The sequence below is a fragment of the Channa argus genome, chromosome 16, assembly GCF_033026475.1.
Source record: "Channa argus isolate prfri chromosome 16, Channa argus male v1.0, whole genome shotgun sequence".
In the NCBI taxonomy this organism is placed as follows: Eukaryota; Metazoa; Chordata; class Actinopteri; order Anabantiformes; family Channidae; genus Channa; species Channa argus.
This window is the reverse complement of record NC_090212.1, coordinates 16,115,257-16,135,608: the sequence shown is the minus strand read 5'-3', so window position 1 is coordinate 16,135,608 and position 20,352 is coordinate 16,115,257. Positions and strand designations below refer to the sequence as shown.

Sequence of the window (20,352 nt, the reverse complement as noted above, 5' to 3'; positions counted from 1 at the left end):
AATGGCAGACAGATGAATGAGCATGAATGCACGTATTGGAAAATGCGCACGCACACACAGTCAGTCTAATGGGAAAATTAGACCAGACTGATCAAATTACCTGAAACTTCTTATTATTCAGGACATTCACTGCTAAACAAAAGGTTGACTTTACAAAGTCTTTGCTGTGCTGGCAAAGCAGGAAAGTGAGTTTTTTTTTCTCTGTCTCCACCTGTCAAATGTGATGCACAGGGAGAAGAGAGAGGATAGAGACTTCTGGGACTCACGAGGGTCAGAAGTTATGCAATGTCTACCTGGAATAAGAGCTGTGTGTGTGTGTGTGTGTGTGTGTGAGTGTGTCTGTGTGTGTGTGTGTGTGTGTATAGGCACATCTGTGTAGGCATAATAGTGTGCACTGTAGGTAAATGGTGAGCCTGTGTGTATGTGCCATTAGGCATTATTAGGTGGTTTATTTACTCATCTAATGTACATTTTTGTGCAGCTGCATGTGTAGCCCTTGGCATTCTCTCTCAGAAAAGTCTCTTTTTTCCCTCTAAGATTTGAGTGCAGTATTGGGGTCAGTAGTTCTGCCAGCGCAGTATTTTACTGCCTAACCCCCTTTCTCTGCACTGCTGTGACTTCCATTTCTGCTTTGCCTCACTCGCAAACAAACGCTGCCTTCATCTTCCCTGTTCTCATCCTCTTTCTCTGAGCAAGCCCTTTGTATCTACCCATTTGTATCACGGAGTCAGCACATGCACTATATCTCTGCATCTCTGCTGGTGCTCTATGGAGTAGGCCTTGTCTGAGATGTGAATGTGGTCGTGGCTTTGAGCGTGTTTGCTCTGTGTCATACAATATGTCTGTATCCATACCCAGGTAAGCTAAAGTTACCATATTTTTTCTCATTCATGTAGAGGGTTTAAATTTCAGTAATGGAATGTAACTAATTACATTTGCTCAAGTACTGTACTTGAAAGTACTTATCCTTTATTTAAGTATTTCCATTTCATTAAACTGCATTTTCATGTACCTTTGGTTATCATATATATTTTTGTCAGCTTTAGTACAACATGATGAGCTTCTAAAATATGATTGTTCTTAATTAAATTGCTGCAAAATTGTTAACATTTCTTCCACTTTAACCACCTGTACCAATAAACTGCCTCACACACATAAAGGCATCAGTAATAATCCAGTATTATAGAATATTATAAAACTTTGGCCCATTTTATCTACATTCTGGGCTGTGCAGCTAATGTACAATTTGCAAATAAGAAAGAATGAAATACCTGATTTTGATGGGGCTTTTGGACTATCCCAGTGCTTGTTCATGTCAATATCTAATCACGAGTTCAGAAACTTGGGTAGGTCCTTACTAGTTATGCACAAAAATGAATGTAGTGATAATTCACATGGGCAAAGCAGCCTGACACCACTAATGTGAAGGGTAAAGGTTTTTTTACTCTGTCTTCTATTACTGGCAGTCTGATGGAGAAAACCAGCAAATAATTACAGGCAGCAGAGTGGGTGTATCCATAACTGCTGAGGAAATTTGCTACATGTGGAATAGAGACCATGTGTTCACATAATTAAGTATACAGGGAGATGAAAAACCAGGTTATATGTATCAAGTAAACATCGTGTCTTCAGGATGATCAAAACCAGGATAAGATCAACATCAAAAATTCATACCGGTGTGCATGTAAACATTCTCCAGTGAACTGTTTCCCCCACCCCAAAGAAGCAATATTTAATTATGTGTCACAGAGCTGGGACATACTTCAACTAGATCTAATACCTGCCTCATTCAGACTATGAGTATTGTGACTGTTTTTAAAAAAAATGTTTTCATTCCTTCTTTAGTTCCCTAAAATTGTATTGCACTGTATGTTCTTTTTCAATGCACTATAGAACTTATTTTATATAAAATTATAATTTCGGTACACATTCATCTCATCACATCTGCTCACATTCCCCATTCAACATCCAGCTCAACCAATCGTCCTCTGCCCTCATTACATCAATCTGTCCCTGACCCTCATTCGCTGCTACATTCAACACTTGATTAAAAAAAAAATCCTCTCATAAATGGCAAGGACTTTGTTTATGACATTTATGTAATTCATATGCCCTCACCTCACTCACTGCTCGTGCTAAAATGTAATTTCTCTGGATGGGGAAAAAGCTGATTCTAATGCATGGTGTAAATGTATGCAGGTCTCAAAGTGATGAGTATTGGATTGCATCTCTGTCAGACGCAAAAGCAAGCAGCATGTTTACTATAATAGAAAACATCCACCAACTGGTGGAATAAGAATCAAAGCAGAAATCTACCCTAAAGCAGAACTTAAATGAAGGTACATGTCCCTGTGATTCAGAGTAGCAAAGCCATACTGTAGGAATGAAATCAAACGGCTTCCCCAACATAGAAAATAAGAATGTATTTGGATGATATCATCAGGTGACATTCTGGAGCTGGAACACAGACGCTGAATAAAAAAAAATAAAAAATGCCTGTTTATTCACAGAATGTGCACAGAACCAAGGCTTTGTCCTATTTTTTACTATTCCATTTTTTAAGTTTCTGTGTTTTTGTCTGTTTAACTATTTGCTTACCATCTTAAAAATATCTAGCATTAATCCACTCTATAATAGAGAATAAGCACACATGAATTCTATTTCACAGGCTCATATTCAGCATAATTGTACAGTTTTTTGTGCGACAGAATTGACACAATAGCACAGTGTGCATTCAAAGTAAGGGCATAGAATAAACATGAAAAGGCCTTGTTTTTACGGCCTAACAGTATCTTAGTAAGTATCGATAATGTCCCTTTTACTATACATTAACGCATTTAACATACTTTAACATTTGTACGCCTTCTGGGGTGGTGGGCTGGTTGAAGCGTCTCATGTAGTTGTGCATTTCTGGAAAACTCTTCTTCATGTAATCCTCGGCACTGCTCTCCCTCACCGTCCCAAAACGAAAGCCCAGGGAGGGATGGTGCAGCTGAGGAAGTGACACAGGAAGCCATGAGCAAGAGGGAGAAAAGGGGGGGTGGAGATGGTGTTGGAGAAGATAATGAGAGTGGGTTAGATATCATGAAGAGGCTCATTTCACATTCACTCTAGCCCTGAACCCCCCACAGGAGTAAGGGATGTGGTGATAATCCTTTACAAATAATTCTTTACTCATTAGTCTGTCCTTGTGTAAGATTAGTTTGTGTAGCATGTAGCATCGTGTGTGTGAGTGTGTGTATGGGGTGCTGACATGCAAGCAGTTGCAAGTTTGTGTCCTTGTGTGTAGTCTAACCTTGTCATCATGGATTCCTGAGACCTGCTCAAAGGTCTTTTCCCCGACCATGACTGCAGCTAGGTTGGCGGTGTAGCTGGACAGCACCAGTAAGCAGAAGATGGCCCAGAGGTTCATCAGCAAGCGGCCTGTCCAGCATTTAGGAGTCTGAAATGTGGATGCGTATGCAGATGTAACTTCTTTTAGTTTGCCTGCGTTTTTCTTTTGCTTTTAATAATTTGCATGTAAAAATAAACAGATTTTGATGATGAGAGAGTCTAAAAATATCAAAGCTCAAAACTTAAAAATGTCATGTCATGACAAAAAACAGAAGCATATGACAATTTAAGTAAGATGATAAAAATGTATGCAAGGAAAAAAACAAAAGGATAGAGGTTAAAGGAAAGTGTGAGTAGGCTGCTTTTAGGCGGTGAATGTAAAGCCCCCCCATCCTGCTACACCCCTGGGGCTCTCAAATGCTTCCTCCTCTTTGTCCTAAAAAACAATTTTAAGACACGAGTGACTGTAATCAGTTTAATCAAAACAGAGCAGGAGAAGAGCTCCAACAAAGTGTGACTGTTTGTGAGACACATCAAAAATATACCTTGCCATGAAATTGCCTGCGTCTGGGAATGAATCCACCTGAACACAGTGATCATTTATTTATTCCACCAATTAAAATCCACTTAAAAGAAGAAAAGAGATGAATTTCTGCTGCTCTACAGGTTTGGGATTAATGAGGCATTAATAATACAAACAAGGTTGTAACCCATTCTTGCCAAAGTGTTTGCAATGTTTTGATCTCTTGGCATAATTGGTTGGTGAACGGAAAGCAGAGAAAAGCACAATGGGATGAACACAAAAATCATAAATTCTTCACTAACATTATATTGTGAAAGACATGAACTTTTGCACTGTGGTGCTCAGTTGAAAATAATGATCAGGGCACCCTGAGCGCTCCAATTGTCCAGTGTTGCGCTTACAAGCTGTACTGTATTTAATGTAAATGCTTTGAATGTTCCCTCGGTTACTGGCGTTGAGCCTGTCAAGCTTTCTGTTTTATTTGCAGTTTCCAATGATAATGGGGGCAGACCTACAGAGGTGGTAAGTCATTTATAAGTATTTAATGAAATAACAGGTCCTTGATTTCAGACTGAGATATACAACACCATGCTTCGAATTTCAATCCTTTGGAAGTCAACCTTTTCTAACTGAAATGACAGCTGTTGCTGGATTCTCATTTGGTGGTTAGGTAGCTAATAAAGCTAACATTAGCCCCATGAGTTTATTGGAAATGTGGCATCCGGCTGAGTTTTTACTGTCTCTGGTTATAAAATGAGATTCTTGTAAAATGGGCCTTAATGCACCCGATGGCTGTTATTTTAGCCAAGTTCCACCTTCATACTAATTCTTAATTTTTGAGGCTTTTTTATACTGTATGCTGCTCTCAAATGATATGATATGTATATCATATGGATAAAAATGCTATGGACACAGCATTTTTATTTTATAACAAGCCCCAGTAGACCGGCTTCTCTCGTATATTTGTTAACATTTTAAAGAGTTTTAGAGTAACATTTTAGAGTTCATTTTAAAATCAGAATCTCCCATCATAAGACATATTTACTGTCTGTGTGTAGTGTGTGAACAGATGTGGGCAGAGGGAAATTCAAAAAATTCAATGGTAAACGTTTCCTTTACTAATTGTTTTTAGCTTTTTTAATGTTGACAATTGTTTGTGTATGCTCCTCTATCTTTAGCCTATTTAACATTCTTTTATTCATTTTTCTGGGTTAATTATTTTGGGTTTTTTCCCCTTGTGTATTACACATTATATGGTCCTGTCTGTAACTTGCGATGCTGTCATGCTGATGCTGATGTTATTCTGACCAGGTGTCCCCTGTTATAGAGGCTGTGTGTTAGTTTCTTTGTGTGTGTGTGTGTGTGTTTTAAGTGAAAAAAGGAGCTGGATCCAAGAATAAATGTCACACAGTGGGGAAATACCACTAAGTGGATGTGCAAGTACTAAGTTTTCTTTCCTTTCTTTTAAACACAAACGAGTGTAGATAGTTTCTTATACTTCTTGACCTCAGACGTAATGCTGAATTCCTACTGTACAAAGTAGGCTAGTGGCCGCTGAGTTTTCAATCTGACCTTCTTAAAAAAAACTTTACAAACTGCTTAAAACTCATTAAAACTGAACTCTACTGTTAAGGTTTAGCTTGCTCTATGCCTTTGCTGTAGCCTTAATAAACATGACTAGTTGGCTCTGACCCAGCACACAGGGGTTCAGAGTATTGCTCAAGGACATTTTAACAGGTCACAAAGCTGCTAATGAACACAACCTGTTAACTGACATATTGCCAATTGCAAGGATCAAACCTGTGACCTTTCAGTTATGGGAAGGTCTGTCTAATCACTTGGCCTCCATTCAACCCAAGCCATTTGCACTGCTTCCTTTAGGGACAAAGTGTGATTAGGCGTTTAAAGAAAAATTATGATGGTGTGTATACTCACTAACTGGCACAGTTGGGGAAAAATGGATAATTTGGGCAAATGATGTTTCTGATAATAATCTGAATGTGCTGCATGACAATTTGAGGAGCAGTCGTAATTTATAATGATGGATTTTGGCAGTGTTTGTTGCAGTTTAATAAAAACAAAGAATAGAGTTTTTCATCTGCATCGTGGTGATGGTGTGTGTGTGTGTGGCTGTCAGTGTGACTCCATCAGTCAAATCTGACAGGTTTTTGAAAAATGCTGTTATTGCTAAGGTACATTTATTATTATTGCACATTTGTACCAAATAAATGACATGAAAATAAGATGACTTTTTGTCTTTGAAGGAGAAGACCTTTTTTATCCAGCGGAATATTTATTAATAGACAGATTTTTCTAAGCATGAGTGTCAAAGGTCCGCAGATTCACACTGATTTGGGAACTGGACTATATAAATTTGATTTGATGACGATGTGATTTTCCTTTGTCTTCAGCCATCACATTCCTGTCTCACGCCAACCTTTGCCAGCATTTCTCCAACTTTGTCTACCCATCGGACCTCTTGCTTTTAAATCATCCCCTGCCTGCCAACCTCCATGTTGCCCTCATTCTGTAGCTTTTCTCATTTCTGCTTATCCATTTAACCTTTCGACCCCATCTTACCATCTTTTGATCAACCTCCCTATTACTTTCATTTTGAAGCACATTTCCCGATTTGCACTCTCACCTTCCTACCCCCTGTTGGCTTTCTTCCCCTTGCTTTCTTGTTTTCAACTTTGTATTTGACTACTTCGGGGAGTTAACCTATACTCACTTCTCAGTTTTTCACCTTCATCTAATCCCATCATGCTCCCCATAACTCCTCTAATCTTTGTCAGCCCACTTACCCTTTCCCCTTTCCCTCCCTCTATGTGAATTATCCTCCCTGTACCTCTGTACTTCATCACTGCCTACCTTCTTAACCTCTCTCCGATCTATTTTTTCCTTGCCCTGCCCATCTTTATCATCTTTCTTCATTCATTTTCCCCCTTTAACTTTCTCTTTCAACTTGCCCTTATTGTTGGTGTACTCTTTCGCATAATGCACAACCCCTCCTCATTTACCACATGCCCCACTGTGCATGACGTCTATTTATCAAAGAGGAGCTACTTTACCTTGGTGGCAACAGTGCGTCCAAACAGTATGGCGTAGCAGAGATTAAGGGCGGAGGAGTAGGAGAACACACGCAGCCTGTTCCGGCCATGGGGTGTCATACCGAAGGGGCTGTTCCACTCATACAAAGTGAGGAAGAGCGCTGTGAGGTGCAGCGTGACAAAGATGCCCACCCACATGGACCAGTGGAGAGGCCACATGAAGGCTCCAATGGGAGCTGCAGTGTCTCGGCTACGAACCTGGTAAGTCACAAACAAACTGTTGTGCAACAGACAGGCTTGAAATATTTTACTACTGTCCGCACAAGTGACAAATATTTTATTTTGTGCACATGTGCATTTAATATTCTGCCTGCGGTCTGCAGCATCTTTTCAGCGAACTTCTCTTAGGTATAATTTGTTCTGATTTTTTTAAAGAAACTGCATACACTGTTTTTGTTTTGCGCTATTCATCATTTTGTAAGGACAAGAAATCGTTTTTTCAAATGATGGAGTTCTTATTTCCAAATGGGATCACCTTGTCAGATCATGTTAGGCATTGCAGTTTGTCAGCCACAGAGGGAGATGTTGATAAACCAAAAAATAAACTGCGTCATGTTTGAGGACTCTGCTAAGATGACTTCTCAAAATGCCTCTCAGACTCATTATACTCTTTTAAACTGTATCTCATTTTGAACTTTCATAATTAACACACCCACTGAAAACTCAGCAACCTAATTATTCCCCAACTAATGATCTGCTGTTCCCCACCAGAAGACAGAGTGAGTGGGGCATAAGGGCAAAATTAAGTAGCTGCAGACCATACTGAACTTATACTGACAAATTGTCAAATCAAAGTAACACTGCAATGCTGCCACTGACTCACAATGCAGTACATTTTCAAGATGTGTCCTGTGGCTTCTACAATCATTAGAATGCAAAATTCTAAACTCAAACAAAGTAATGATGACTTTAAGCAACTGTACCAGAATGCTGAGGCTGGTGGAGTAGAAGGGGGAGGTGAAATCGATGACTCTGCTCCTGGCAGAATTGATGGAAAAAGAGGTGACAGCCATATCAGCTGTGCCACTCAGCAGATCCCCGACCAGCCCCGTCCAGCGTCCTGTCCCGCTCAGCGCCCCATACTTCCCATCTCCCACAATATAGAGGTCAAAGGTGAAGCCCATGTCTTCTGCCACTTTTTCCAACAAGTCAATGCAGTATCCATAGCAGCACTTCCTGAGGTCCTCTGGCAGCTCTGAGAAGAAATAACTGATGATGTGAAATGCATCCATTTGGATGGTCATAAGCATGTTTGGAAGTGCAGGGGTTGCACTTCTGGTAATTTCTCAACTGAAAATGTTGATGGGTCCTCACAGGACAATTCAGCTTTTGTGGTTCTAATGAGCCCAGCATCCAGGATAGAACCACACTGAATCATTACCACACTCGTAAGTCTTGAGCTGGAAAAATGTAACAAACTTTTTAAAAGAGTGTTGCCAGCAAGGTGGAGACCCTATCAAATCAGTTTTTACACCTTCTGCCCTTTTTGTCATTTTGATTATTCCAGCAAACCTTTTTTTTTTTTTTGCCAACTCAGTTAATGAAATTTCCGAAGTATAGCACTTGCTCTAAAAACTTGGCTTAGATGTCTGTATTAGTAAGCAACATCTTAAAGAATTGATCGATTATTTCATAAAAACTTTAGCACTGTATGAAAGGCAAAACTAGTCTTGTGCAGCCACGTGCAGCATATAATTACTGTAGCCTAACTCAGTAAAAACTCTCACTTCCCTCTATTCCTGCATCATCCTCAACACAACATTTATATTAGCTTTTTTAGTTGTCTTCATCTGCAAATTGAAGCCAAAAAATGGTAGAATGCTTTACATTTTCCCGATATACAAGATTCTGTGTGCACGGTTGTCCAGTGTCTTCTTGGTCATATAAATAGTAGCTGGTGTTTTTTATATGTGGTAGCTTTATCTTTATTTATTGATTTAAGATGTTTAATCCTCCTTATTCATAAAACAGAGGTAACGAGTAGTGTTAAGGCCTTGAATTACACCAGGTATATTTTTAAGCTTGCTTGACCAGCCATGATCCCTTATTGATTTGACTTAGAAAATCCACTTTAGTCTTGAGGCAGATCAACAGAAATGGAGCCAGTGACAGCAATGAGATTTGAGCCAAGAGTTTACAGTATATACGAGAATCTTACATAGATTAGAACTGCACATACTGCAACATATCAAAAAGTATTATAAGAGTTGTACAAAATTCACCATTGCAGTAAATACCACAACTCACCGCTGCCATCCCAGTCTGCAGCTGTAGCGTTTGGGTTGTGCAGGCGATTGAACAGGCTTTGGATTATGTCTGTCCGGTTGGTTCTTGGATCCAGACAGAGCTGACCAGCTGGACACAATCCGTCCTCATCTACCTCCCGCGTGAAGACAAATGGGTGTTCCACCAGTGTCACCACCCTCAGGCGGTGTCCCTCGACGGAAAGTCCTGGTCTCCAGCGACCTCCAGTGTTACTTTCCCCCTGGCCATCACCTCCCCTCACCCCAGCTCCAAGACCTTGTCCTTGGCTGCTCCCAAAGCCTCCCACCAGCCCTAGTATTCCTTCCTCCAACTCCAGTCGGCCTCGGGTCCACTGGCCTACAGTAACCCAGGCCGGTTGGCCCAGAGCACCTCTTTTCAGACTCCACACATGAAACAGCTGCGAGGAAAGGACCCGAGAGAGGCCAGCATCTACCTGGATCAGACCTGTGGCCCCAGTGAATGAAGTGTTGGAGAGAAACCTCAAGAGACAGAGAGAGACAACAGAGATAATAAGCGAGAGACAACAATGTTTAAAAGAAATGATTGGGCATGGCAGTCACATACAGCTGGGGCAGTGGAGTTTGCACTAATATACAACTTTAACAGGCAGAGGGAAAAAAACTGAAGCTGTGAGAAAGCAAGGGAAACTTAGAAAAGCTGGTGCAGATGGGCACGGTCTGGTTGTGCAAGTCTAGTCTCAGATGGGTAATTGCATCTCCCAGAAAGTCATAATCAAAAGTTAATACAGAGCAGTGAGGGTCTCCTCCTATCTGCCAGTCCATACAGACAGACATTGCTATTCGTCTCACTTGTCTGGTGGCCCTGCATTGGAGTTTTGGACAGAATTCATTAAGAAGAGCAGGCGCCGTTCACACATAAACCTGCCCTGGACTTTTGAGCCATGCAAAGATTGTTAGCTCGTGTCTTAGCATGTGGACGCCGTCAGGCGATATCCCGATGTGAAGGCTTTCAGGCACTGTTTGATCATGTCTTGATTAGTGAGGCTTTGCAAGGAGGTCATTGTAAATTGTAAGGGCGGTTGTTTAAATGTTAAAGTATATGCAGGGATCACTGAATTGGGGATGGGTGTTGAACCGTGCACGGACTGATGAGTGTGTCTTGGGACAAGGCTCCAAATGGCAAGTTTTCCTCCCTGTTAATAGAAAAGGTTGGTCGAGAAATAACCCTTTCTCAGCGCAGAAAAATAACTTTTCCCTTTGGTTCTTTACTCTTTATTTAATTGTCTTTTCTCCTTTTCTGCTGCTCTCAGCTCCACGTTGCATATATGAATTGATGAGCAAAGATTGTAATGGCTGCTGGAGAACTTTCACCATTAAATATGGGAATATGCGAAGAAAAATGAAAAGATTAAATTCATTATGGGGTTCATTAAGTTCACCTCCAAGCCTAGCCTGGACTGAAGCCTGTCTGCACCACACAGAGAATGATACAACATGTGAATGCAGTTTTGTGTATGCTGCCTGTATTTGTTTTTTACATTGTGAGCACAATATCAATTTATATCCACGTTTCTTCGACCATAATTCTCAAGAACCTGATTAAATTCCCTCTGGTTTGAAAGTCATTCTAATTCCGTTCCATGCTAACTTATGTTTCCTCATCAGCAGCTCTCTCTTTCTCTGTGACCATAAAGCGGAAGTGCTAGCCTTGCCTTGAGCTGAAATCACTCATGGTAATAGTGCGGCTGAATCATCATATCCCATAGACAGCAGATTCATCAAGCAACCCACTGTAGACTCATACACTATACTGTAGTGACTGCGGCTGGCCACAAAAAATGTAACCATAGGCTTCACTTTACATCTGTTATCTGAGCAGAGAGATGCAACGCCCCCATTCACACAGTTTGTGACATTTTTGGATTCATGCCCAGAGATAAGAATGCGGGATAGCAGAGTGAGATAGTACAGAAAGAAGAGCATAGGTGTGAAAATTACAGGCCACTACTTATAGTTATGGCTTCTGTGTGCTGTTGTGTTGGCCAGAGGCTGCATTTAAAGAATGGGTGTGGATGTCAAAGCAGGTTGATAAGTCAGCTAGTGATGTCAAAGAGGGGTGGCTTTGCCTGACCAACACCTGGCCCCCGTTTACACATTCAGAGTAAATGTCAACAGAGTGGCCCGTAAATGATGACTCCATAAGAGAGCTCCGGGCATGCGTCTCACTTTCTTATCACCCCATCTCCTTTAGTTTGGAGGAGAATTTACTCCCTCTGTCTTTGTCTCTCTGTCTGGTGGGGATGATGCGAGGCTTACTTGTTTCAGAGGTTTTAATCTCTTGAGGGTAGATGGAATCGCACTGGCAACTGTGTCGAGTGAGATGGCACTGACTGGCAGATCTCACTCTGATAACAACAACTCTTTATTTCCCCGCGTTCTCTCCTTTTTCCTCCTGCCTCACCTCCTTCTCCACACAAGGTTTTCCTTCCTTTACTTTGACTTTAATTGTATGTTCCCCCTTTTCCTTTAGCTGTTTCCTCCTTCCCCTATCTTTCATCTATCTGTTTGACTACTTTTCTCTCTAATGTATTTTTGGGAATAGGCACCAAGGGACTTTTTTGATTCTGGACATTCGGAAGAACTACATCAAACGTCTCATATTTTTTTCCTCTACTTTTATCCTCATTGCTCCACTGCTTTGAATCACAAACAGTAATATTGTGCATTTTTTTGTTCTTGTACTCCCTCATACATTCCTTTTTGGTTTGTATCTTTTCCCTCCCGCGCTGCCCTTCTTGCTCCGTCCCTTGGGCATTGAGCTGTTAATTGCCTTTTCCATGTGGAAGTCTCTCACTTCCTTGTGCTTTGTTATGGCTCTCTGGAGTAATGGCATGTCTGTCGGTTGCAGAGGAGGGATAAGAATCAGGAAGTACACTGAAGGCCAAAGAGTTTAACTGGACTGGTTGGAATTGTGTGATAGGACCACTTTTTTTTATCAGTCTCCCGCAGGCCATGAACAAAGGTCACTGTCACCATATTGTGGAGGACTCTATTATAAACTATCTATTCTGGTAGTGAAGACTGTGTTCTAATTGCTCTTTAGAAAGATTGCAAGTTTCCCTGGTGTCTGACAAGTCAGTTTTAAAAGCGCTACTCGTTGTTTCCTGATCAAACAGGACGACAAGTGCGCAGCCAATGCCTACTGCTCTGCACGGGTGCACACAGACAGCTCTGTCCATCACAAAATTCATAGCAATCAATTTGTAGTGTTACTTCAGCTTGGATTAAAGAAGTGAACGAATGGACAGACGTTGCTCGAGTGGCTCAAAGGCAACATTTAATTCACATGAAAACTAATTTATATTACTTGTTTTTTAAACTCTAATAAGGAATGTCCAATGATATTGCTTGGTAACAAAACTCCCACTCCGCTTGTTTTAGCCTCTGGTCCTCCAAATGGTTCTGGCACCCCAGTGCTTAACTAAACTGCAGGAGGAGGGAACGCTTTGAGAATCCAGCTTGTGATTATGTGGGTGTTGTTGATGATCACTCTCAGCTGGCAGGCACGGTGTGTATTCCGTGTTTCCTCTGGGCCCCTTTAAAACCACAAATCCTTCTCATTCCGCTACCACACAGTCACAGAAGTCGGACACATGCTGTTTTATCCTTTGTACAGTTGAAAAAATAGCTATGTCAAGTGGCAGAGCAGAAATATTTAACGATGATGTTGTTTAAATGTATATGGCAGGAAGATTTAGTGCCATCAATCAGCATCAGCCACAAGTGATGGTAAAGTATGTATGTTTAAATGTGAGGATTTAGTTTTTTAACTTGCAGTGATTTTTTTTTATGGTTCAATGTGTATGTCAGTGTGATTTCTTCGTGTGTGTTTGTGTGTGTGCGTGTGTGTGCAGGTTTTATCACAGACCGCACCTTGACAGAACCCATGAAAGCTGTCAAAGCCCCTTTAAAAAGCTGCAGGGATTGAAGCAACTGCAAAGCGAAACAGACAAAACTCTCTGGTGTCAGTCCACGCATCTGTATGCCATAAAAACCTCCTCCCCACCCTCAGTATGACAGTGTTATTCAGAAGTTGCCTCCCCCATGGTGCAGAGGACAGACAAGGGCAGCAATTCGAGCATGGAGTACAACAAACGACGCCAGCAGCTCCTCACAAAAACGCCACTCAGAAAGTTAACGAGCTTACAGGCATTTTGTGCTGTGACCAGAGGAATTAAATTTGTTTGTCAGGCTTCTCCATATATCATTTGGTAATTTCAATGTCCACGCCTTTTAGGTATGCCCAGAGGTCGTTTCAAAAAAAAGAAGCAGGTCGGACTAGTAGCTGCAGGGGTAATAGAGATTATTCAAAGCCCAGTCAAGCCCTGACCAGACCTCTACTAATCCTACACTGCCCGAAGCAAAATATTAAATTTTTGGAAGAAGTTTCTTTATCATCTTCTCTGCTAAAGTTATATTCTTCTTGGACAAATGTCTGCCAGCTACAGGGTATTGCTCTAACTCTGCCCTTAATTGTCAAAAATTGCATCAACATTGACAGAGTCAACAGTCAGTGTAAAAATGTTAATACTGAAATCTTGGGATATTATTTTCTGGTACTAGGAACGCTGAACTGTCTGTGGAAAGAGCTGTGGGCATAATCCCATTCTGTTTTCCATTTTCAGGTGGATGTAGAAATCTCAAAGCAGATATTTCACGCTAAAAAACACTTTCTGAGTGGAGTGAGCCAATCCAAGTGGAACCTTACATCCACCTGTAAATTCAAGACGTCTACCAACCTTAATGCCCATACAGGGTGTTTGTCCCCACCCTCACATATGACCAACAGCTGCCACATTTGAAGACAGTTGTCTGTTGAATCTGCACCCGCTTTTCGTGCCAATAGCAGATGCTGTCGCTTACAGTGGCGCCAAAATGGCTTTTCTTGTAACACTATTTTTTGTCCTGAACAGTCAGAAATGCTGGATTAAATGCTATGTTCAGTTTAGGCATAAATTCTCATTCTGCATACAGTGGCTTTGCTTAAATATGTTTCAGTGCTTGTAGAAACAACCTACAGAGTCAAATTTTATGCCAGGACGCATTCTGTAAATTGGAGAATTGTTTAAATTTTGCTGTATCCAGAGCATGGGAACTATATATTTTAAAATATTTAGTTAAGAAGTTTGTTGCCTGCTTCCATCAACACTGAGTCCCAGTAAATGTCACTTAGTCTTTATTGTATTTCAAAAACTTTAGAGTCATCAGAAATCACGCCAGTGCACATCTGTTGTTTTACTGGTTATGGAAAATGACCATCTCACTCAGCAGTGGAGTAATGTACAGAGTGGTTACTACTTCTGTACTCATTGGACTTTAGATTTAGTAACAAATGTAGGCAACATAGATGTTGGTGCGCACAATGTTCACACAATGTAAGTAAAGAATTTGTGCCTGCTGCAGTTCACAGATGCAGGAGGAGCTATCACTGCACAGTCCATGTAAAAACTAAATAACTTATTTAAGTATTGTCGTGAATGGACTGAATTGTAGCTACATAATAAACTACCACTACAAGATATGTGTGTGTAACTTGGGTGAACTGACCTTTTATGTGTGTGTACATATGCGTATACTGTGTGTCTAATGTTTGTTCGCATATACCTGGCCAGATATTGTCCTGAAGAGGGCAGCTCATGTCGGTTTGGCTTGTCGTAACAATTCACCATGTTCTGAATCAGTGCCAAATCCGGCCTCACCATAGTTGCTGCGGTGACCGCTCGGCCAATTAGCTGCAAAGCATCCCGGATGTAGAAGCTGATTGGCTTACGGCCAACCTCCCCGTAGGCTAAAAGTCCAAGGGGACCCCCTAGAGTATGCAGTGAATCCGGAGACAAGGGGTATCCCATTATCCACTGCAGTGCAGGTAGTGATGAAACGAGGCGCTGAGCAGCCCGCAGGACAGAGGAAAGACACTCTGGGTCAGAGCCCAATAGAAGAACAGAGGTGATGGGAGAGGAGGAGCGCAAGAAACGGGTAGAGAGGATCTTCAAAGCCTCATCTTCCATCTGATGCTCCCTCCTCTCCTCGCTGGCCTCTGGTCTTCTATCCCCACCCCCTGTGATGCGGGTCATGTTGATGATGTCCCACAAATGCCAGGAAGAACCACTGTGCCTGTGCAGGTGAGACAGCAGCCCGTCACCTCCTTCCTCCCATCCGGGGCAAATCACAGCTGCTCCTCCCCAGGTGTCTTCGCCATGGCTTGCTCTATCCCTGTCCCCATCTCCCCCCTGCAGGACTGCCAGCAGCAGGCTGCCCAGGCTTGATGGAGGCACACGGGCTGACATCTGCAGGTGGAATCGGCTCTATCAGAGAGGACAGGAGGGAAAAGGTGGAAGAGTTGTAAGAACCAAAGGAAATAAAAGAGAGCAAATACAGGAACAAAATAAGTGAGAAAGAGGGAAGCAAAAATTAATAATGGAAAAGAGAACAAAATGGGAGAGAAGAAAGGGAGGGTAAAGAGAAGACAAATTCAAAACAGAGATTAATAGATATAGACAAACCCCAACACCTTGGGGCTAAATAACATAAAATCCCATTAAACACAGCTTGTCTCAGCACCAGAGTACTGCAAAACAATCCCCACTGCAGTAATTCACCACAACACTGATCAGAAACAATCGGTCACATTTGTTCATTATCTCTTAGTCTGAATGAGAAGAGTCGCACTGATATAAACAAGGAGTCAATGATTCGCATCTAATCTTTAGCATCACAGTTGGCTTGGCAAGACAACAGCAGCATTCACAGTTCATCCAGAAGCCCGCATTTCCAAAACCCCACTGAAAACACTGGCTTGTTTCATACTGTTCCAAAATGGATAACACTGTTGTCCTTGAATGCAGCTCACAGATGGACCTCCCCCCTCCTTCCTTTGGGGCTTCTATCCATTTTTCATCCAGTCAGTGCTCCAGGCAAGGTTGGGGATTGGGGATGGGGGTGACTAGAGGGTGTTTTTGTATAGAGAACCCAAAGTTTAGCTTAACATGACTTGGAATTTGCTTTGGATGGTGCTTCCTCGCTGAACTGTGAGGATAGGCACAGAAAACACACTACTCATAAACACCCTCTGGCCCAAACACACACACATCTTTATAATTCACACATGCTCACACACATAATCACACATGTGTAAATCCATGCAGGCACATAGTCTCCATTGATGAACTTGTGGAGTATGTACTCTCAGATACGCCTGCATGCATGAGGATGTGTTAGCTCCCACCTCACAGATTTATTCAAATGAAAATATTCCACATGGAAAGGGAAAGAAAACAGGGCGACCCTCTGCTGAAAGTCGTTGAGTCGCTGAGAAGGGAGAAAAAAGTGACTGAAGTCTGATGAGATATGGACTTAGTCTCCTGGGAGACACTAGGTGTGTGTGTGTGTGTTTGTGTGTGTGTGTGTGCATGTGTGAGGGGACAACTAAAGATCTCTTGGTTTGAACTCAGTGGGGGTCAGAACGAAAGGTACTGGGAGCGAGTGGCTGCTAGCGCGGTAGGTGGTTAAACCGCCGTGAGTGGCACAGAAGACTACAGCTAGGGAGGAGGTGTCTCCTACAGGTGTGAGGATTATTTAGCATATTAACGCCAGGAATGAAACTAATACTTATTTCGTCAAAATGACTCAAGGGAGCCCAAAATGTCAAAATGATGGAAAATCTAAACAGAGCCTTAAGTCAGTTGGAAGAATTGGTGTGTGAAGCTATTTATTTTTATTTTTATTTTTTTATTCTATGTTTCTCTGGGTGTGATCCATCTATGTCACCTAGCCCTTAAATATTAATGTATGGCTAGATGTTAACGTATGTCTAAGTAACATGCACATGAAAATGTCAGATGCTAAACAAACGAGACTTTTGAGTAAGTAAGAAGGACAGTTGATATGGTTCTCACTAAATACTGTATGTCATTATGTGTGTCAGCTGTTTTGCACCAGCCATATTAACCCTAAAGGCATTTTTCTCTTCCGCTAACATTTACAGGGTTTCGTTCTTGACTTTTAAAGAATTTCTGTTACTTTTCCATTTACATTAGAGGCAGTTAAGCAGCACTCTCAGCCAGAGTGACTCACAACGAGCACCACCGTAGAATTACATCGAGACTGAGGATGTGAGAATAATAAGACCAAATGAGAGCATGATAGAACTTGTACTTGTTGTTACCGCTGTTAGGAGACAAAGCAAATTTAAGTGAATGGAAGAGGCAGATGTGCGAGCTGTGATGTGGCTTTGAAGAGATAAGGCGATATGAGCCTTTTCTTCAAGACGTGTTCCAGTCCATAAGAGGGGGAAGCACTCAGCTGTTTTAACTGGAGGAGGATGGAAGTCTTAAAAAGAAAACCTTCCTTGGGCAATCAAACATGACAAGCACCAAAGTGGACTAAATGAAACTTTAAAAAAAGCACATCGCCTACTGTTATTGCCTATTAGAACTGCAGTCACTTCTTCCCTGCATTTGGATTTTTTGACACAATTAATTCCAGTGATATATTAGAGCAATAACACCTTAGACAGAATTCTCGACTGTGCTCATAGGCACAAATGTGATGTACGGTCCTGTCTAAAAAAGTTTCGTTCAAAATAATGACTATTAATAATAACACAAAACAGCACCAGATGTTTTCGAATAAACACTAATTTACACCTCAGTGTCTTTCTGTGTTATAATACGTCAGCCTGATTGTTGCTCTACCTGACAGGTTGGTTGGCCGTGTTTTTATTCTACTTTTTCTTATTTTACATGTGAATCAGTATAAAGTGTCAGCTTTGTTAATCCTCTTCTGGACAGAGAGTCAGAGAGACCTGCTCGACCTCATTAATTTTAGGCGAATACCGCAACGCGGAGGAAACACCCACATCATTTTGGACCAACCACAATCACACCATTTGTGCTGGTTGGTCAGTGGAGCTAGCTCCTTCCTGTCAAGCACACACACACTTTATAATCCTCAGCATCCGAAGAATTGCACTCTATCCAGGACCATAAAGTCGCTCCCAGGCATCACTCCACTTTAATCCAGCGTGTCTTAAACAAACTGGCAGCATCTGTGTTTATCTCTGTTGCCCACTGGATTTAATGTGTGTGTTTTTAATTTTTGCATATGAGTCTGCATACATGTGTGGATGCTTATGACAGATCTCTCAGCACACTGGGGCTGTCTGCATGAATTTGTGTTTGTTTTTAACATCCTGTGCTATTGCCTTGGGTCAGGACCAACTGTGTTGTTGGAGTTATCGACTATCTGAATTTAAAATGTTATTTTTTAAGCAGACCCCAGTGATCCTCAGTCAAATTTTGATCTATGTGGTGGAAAATGGGCAGTATATTTTCATGATGTCACAGTCTAGACAAGATTATAGGTGGCTGTAGTGGCTTGAAAAGGACATTTTGCATACTATTGGCAGTTTTCTCTGAAGCACAAGGACACGTCCCCTTTTCTTTTTTTCCTTTCCTTTTGTTTTTTCTTTCGCTTCTTCAGTGTGCAGTGACCTGCTAGGTACAAACAATCTTGATCCTGTCCAACTCTATTGCTCCGGTGGTTTGCTGAAGTGCAGAGGTAACAGCTCAGAATTGATTAGAAATAATGTATAATAAATGTTTTCTCTACAGAATATCAACCTGGAGGACTGCCAGCAGCAGGGACTTACAGTACATGCATATGGGTTTGTGTGTGCTTTTATCTATTTTTTGTATTCTCAGGTAATCTCTAGGATGCTCTAAGGATGCAAGAGAAGCACAGCTAAAAGGAATGTCAGCATTATTTCAGTGTAAAATATAAAATTCATACCTCTTCTCATGTATCTGCAAATTCGGTGCCTTGAACTGACCCTCTTACTCTACTAAAGAAATTCTTTTTGACCGCTGTTTGATGAGCTGGCCTGAAGACTTTCAGGTCTTCAAAAAAAACAACATCAACAAAACACCTGCATGTGCACAAATGTGTGCACTGAAACCCCTACACAGACAATAGATGAGCACACATGCAGTACAAACACTCTGTGGTGTGAATATTCGAGCATTATTCCAATGGGATCTTTGGGCAATGTGGAGTAAGCAAACCAACAGGAATGCGGTTTAAATCAGAACAGGAGGGAGCAGCTCACTGTTACTCAGCTCATTCCTTATTTAGGTCTGTATAAGATAAAGATCAACACTTGGAAGGTGTGCAGTGGAGTGCACAATACCAAAAAGGAAAAATGATTTCCCCGTTCAAAAGGGGGCACAGAAGAAACAGCAGCACCTGCAGTTTCAGAGCTTATTAAAAGCAAATCAGAGCAAAAACCAAATAGATGGGACTTGGGAGCATGTGTGTCTGTGTAGCACAGTGAGGCTCTGAAAAACTCCTGGTGTGGTTTCTCTACAGCTTCAGGCAAAGGGATCTCTTTAACTTGCTGCAGCTTGACTTATTGCACCAGCTCAGCATAGACCCAGTTGGGCTTAACATTGCAGTCCCGAATAGTTTGCATCAAACAAAGTGTCAGTGGAGAGAGCAAGGCCCCACATGGGGGTGTCCTCATTGCTACGTCCAGCTGTGTGCAACTCTGCCTGAGCTTCTGAATGGCTACTTAGCTTTCTTCTCTGTCCAGAAACAAAGCTTATGGTCAGGGCATAACTCCAAACAGCAACACTTCACTGAACACATTAATATTTCAGCAGCACTGTCACCAGGTGAGTTTCTTGGATGTAGAGATGGAGGAGGAAATCAAGAGACAGACAGAAAGGGAGGGATTGGTGTGTGGAGGAGAATATATGTTTGAGATGAAAGATGGGAGAGAAATTGATATGTGGTTTAATATCCGTATTTGTGAAAGGAAGTAAAAGGTGATGGTTTGCATCTAAATGTGTGTGTGCAGCAGAAAGGAACAAGAGAAGCAGTGATGGTAGAGTCTTCAGGAAATCAGAGAGTTTCTAAGTCTTATATTGAGATGAGAATTGAGCATATCATCAGACTAAAATATCAGTGCATGAAAAAACAATCACAGTCCAACCGGAGAAAGTTGATATAACTTGTATCGCAGAAGTGGAGTACGACAGGAGCATACACAAGTCACTTGCTTTGACTGATCCATAAGCAACAAAGAAACTGTTAAATGTGTTTA

General features: G+C 41.5%; 1 protein-coding gene across 3 annotated transcripts in view; it reads right to left on the bottom strand.

The window, feature by feature from the left end:
• grin3ba (glutamate receptor, ionotropic, N-methyl-D-aspartate 3Ba) overlaps window positions 1-20,352 on the bottom strand; it is a 64,252-nt gene that overhangs the window by 16,500 nt on the left and 27,400 nt on the right. For 2 of the 3 annotated variants that reach the window (XR_010910991.1, XM_067479007.1), the window contains exons 2-7: window positions 14,856-15,556; window positions 9,214-9,710; window positions 7,890-8,161; window positions 6,928-7,164; window positions 3,296-3,442; window positions 2,847-2,992 (exon numbers count right to left, since the gene is read on the bottom strand). Coding sequence is in view for 2 of the 3 variants with exons in the window: in XM_067479007.1 (XP_067335108.1) it covers window positions 2,847-2,992; window positions 3,296-3,442; window positions 6,928-7,164; window positions 7,890-8,161; window positions 9,214-9,710; window positions 14,856-15,556 (2,000 nt within the window). In the remaining variant the exon portion in view is untranslated. The remainder of the gene's footprint in view (window positions 1-2,846; window positions 2,993-3,295; window positions 3,443-6,927; window positions 7,165-7,889; window positions 8,162-9,213; window positions 9,711-14,855; window positions 15,557-20,352) is intronic. The other variant, XM_067479009.1, reaches the window with a different exon arrangement.